Genomic DNA, 3,761 nt, shown 5'->3' on the forward strand with positions numbered 1-3,761 from the left:
AAAAAAGGAATGTGGTGGTTATAATATGCAGCAGCAGCAGGTACCCATAATAAGATTATTTGGATTAAATGATATAGGGAATACTATTTGTTGTAATGTATTTGGATTTTTTCCTTATATATATGTTTCTGTGACTTTATTAGATTCACAAAAACAAGTTTCATATTCAGACCAAATAAAAAGGGCTCTGAATCGAAAAATCTACTTGAATGAAACAAAAGATCAAATTAAATTAAAGGAATACGTATTAAGTGTAGATAGGGTGTTTAAACAAAGTATATATGGATATCAAGAAAAAAAATCATCGTCATCATTGTGTTTTTTTTAAAGTTACTGTGGCTTTACCAAAATTAATATCTATAGCTAAGATTATTCTTGAAAATGGGTTAGTGATAGATAAACATCCCACTCACTTTCGGGTTTACGAATCAAATGTTGATTTTACACTTAGATTTATGACAGATGCTCAGATGCCTGGTTGTTGTTGGATCGAGTTACCTATTGGTGAGTGGGAAATAAAAAATAATGAGACAAATTTTAAAAATACTACTTGTCAATTAGAGGTTAACGTTTTTGAGTGGGAAAAAATAATTATTTATGAACCCGAAGGAGAATGGGCGTCTATTGCCCCACTCAGAATATTATTTTTTGATATTGAGTGTGGGGGAAGACGGGGAATATTTCCAGAACCCGAAATAGATCCGGTCATACAAATTGGAAATGTTGTTACGCGGCACGGAGAGACTGAGCCATTCATAAGTGTTGTTTTTACTTTGAATAGTTGTGCTCCCATTGTGGGCTCTAAGATTTTTTCATTTCAGGAAGAAAAAGAAATGTTAGAAAATTGGTCAAAATTCCTATTGTTTATTGACCCCGATATCATTACTGGATATAATATTAATAATTTTGATTTACCATATTTACTTAACCGCACCAAGCATTTAAACTTGCCAGTATTTGCTCATTTAGGAAGGGTAAAAGGAATAAAATCTACAATATTAGATACCATAACCCAAAACAAACAAACAGGAAAAAGAAATAACAAAATCATTAACATAGATGGACGGTGTTTAATGGACCTTTTAACGATAATACTAAAAGAACACAAACTTCGGTCATATACTTTAAATTCTGTATCTTATCATTTTCTTAACGAACAAAAAGAAGATGTTCATCATTCTATAATTTCTGAATTACAAAATGGTAATGATCAGACTAGAAAAAGACTGGCTGAATATTGTTTAAAAGATTCTATTCTTCCTTTAAAATTATTGAATAAATTGATGTGTGTAGTCAATTATATAGAAATGGCACGCGTAACGGGCATTCCTTTATCATATGTTATAAATAGAGGACAACAGATTAAAAATTTTTCACAAATACTAAGAAAAGCTAAAGAACAGAATTTAGTATTACCGGTGTTTGATAAAAAGGAGAGTTTTGAATATGAAGGAGCTACAGTTATTGAACCAAAAAGAGGATATTATAACGTTCCAATCGTTACTTTAGACTTTGTATCATTATATCCATCGATAATGATAGCACATAATCTGTGTTATACAACCTTTATTGATAAAAGATATATTAATCAAATGGCTCTGAAAACTGACGATTATATCATTACACCTTCTAATAATTATTTTGTAAAATGTCATAAGCGCAAGGGATTAATTCCAGAAATTTTAGAATCCTTTTTAATTGCTCGTAAGAAGGCGAAAATTGCATTAAAAAACGAAGAATATCCATGGAAAAAGAAAGTCTTTGATGGTAGACAACTGGCATATAAAATATTGGCTAATTCTGTTTATGGTTTTACGGGCGCACAAATTGGTAAATTGCCGTGTTTAGATATATCACAAAGTGTTACGGCGTTTGGAAGAACGATGATTTCTTTTACCAAAAACAAGATTGAAGAAAAATATAACAATGCTATAGTTATATATGGTGATACCGATTCTGTTATGATTAATTTTGGAGTTGAAACTTTAGAAGAGGCCATAAATTTGGGCAAGGAGGTGGCAAATCATGTGACTCAGTCTTTTATCAAGCCAATCAAACTTGATTTTGAAAAAATATATTTCCCTTACTTGCTTATTAATAAAAAAAAATATGCTGGTCTTTATTATACAAATGCTAATACTTATGATAAAATAGATTGCAAGGGGCTAGAAACAATTCGTAGAGACAATTGCCCACTCGTGGCTAAGGTCATAAATACTTGTCTGAAAAAATCTTAATTGATAGAAACCCAATAGAAGCCCTTAATTTTGTCAAACAAACCATATCAAAATTACTTTGTAATGAGATTGACATCTCTCAATTAGTTGTTACAAAGGAGTTAACAAAAAAAGCAGAAGAATATAAAGGAAAGCAAATTCACAATGAGCTAGCCATCAAATTAAGAAAAAGAGATGCCGGTAGTGCTCCAAAACTTGGCGAGAGAATTCCATACGTTATTATATGTGGATTTAAAAAAAGTCCTATTTATGAAAGGGCCGAAGATCCAATATATGTATTAGAAAATAATATTCCATTAGATTATGATTATTATTTAAAACATCAATTAAGTAAGCCACTTATTAGAATATTTGAACCTATTCTCGGTGATAAAACCGAATCTTATATATTAATAGGAGAGCATACACAAAAAAAGAGTTTACCAATAAGTAGAGTAGGACCATTAAGTAAATTTTTTCAAATACATCCAACTTGTATAAATTGTAAAATTCCTTTATTAAAAAGAAAAATAGTACCCGATGATGTAGAATATAACGCTTTATGTAATAATTGTAAAGTACACGAAACAGATTTGTATACACACCACATTGAAAAATTAGCTACACTCGAAAAAAAATTCAATCAATTTTGGACTGAATGTCAAAGGTGTCAAGGATCATTAATTAAAGAAGTTATATGCAGTAATCGTGACTGTCCTATTTTTTATATGCGTAAAAAGACAGAAATAGATTTTTTTGGTCAAAAAAAAATTATCGATCGTTTTGGCTTGCCACAATAGGTTATAAATATTATTATTATTTCCCAAAAATATTTCATATAAATGGTAATGCTCTTGGTATTATATATATAGTCATATTACTACACACCCAGAAGAAATAATTATAATGGAGGAAAATATTCTAAAAGTCAGCTTTAAGTTAATTTCAGACAATGCTAAATGTCCTACTAAAGGATCAACGGGGGCGGCTTGTTATGACTTATATAGTGCTCAAAATGAAAATATTCCTGTCGGTCAACGAATGGCCATTGATACTGGCATATGTATGAAATTTCCTCCCAAAATACACGGAGAGATTAAATCTAGGTCTGGCATAGCTCTGAATAATTATGTAGATGTTGTTGCGGGAATGATAGATTCGGATTATAATGGACCTATAAAAGTGGTCTTGCATAATTCTCATCCAAATAATTCTTTTGAAATAAATATTGGGGATAGAATTGCCCAAATAAAATTTTTTTCGGGAATTGATATCTGTTTAGTTGAAAACATCAAAAATGAAAAATGGGAAATACAATCTTGTAGGGGCAATAAAGGATTTGGATCTTCTGGTAAATAAATAAAAAAAATAATGTCTTTCTGGTAGTTTTATATTTTATATAATCAATCAATTAAGTATATAAGTAATAATGAATAAAAGTATTACACTGAATTCTTTAACTTTTTTTATATACATATACCATTAAAATAAAATTAGTTATCAATGAGTATCATGAAAAAATTAGGCAAAATAAAAACAAAAACA

The 3,761-nt window shown here is 29.7% G+C and overlaps 1 protein-coding gene across 1 annotated transcript; it reads left to right on the forward strand.

Annotated features, from left to right (window-relative positions):
* The first annotated feature begins 281 nt into the window (after positions 1–281).
* Positions 282–3,551, forward strand: LOC137656272 (DNA polymerase delta catalytic subunit-like). The gene is given in 2 exon segments (XM_068390443.1): positions 282–2,226; positions 2,229–3,551. Coding segments are annotated over 2 exon segments (2,733 nt in total). The 3' UTR covers positions 3,017–3,551.
* Positions 3,552–3,761: the final 210 nt, after the last annotated feature.

This window comes from Palaemon carinicauda, chromosome 17, assembly GCF_036898095.1.
Source record: "Palaemon carinicauda isolate YSFRI2023 chromosome 17, ASM3689809v2, whole genome shotgun sequence".
Taxonomy (NCBI): Eukaryota; Metazoa; Arthropoda; class Malacostraca; order Decapoda; family Palaemonidae; genus Palaemon; species Palaemon carinicauda.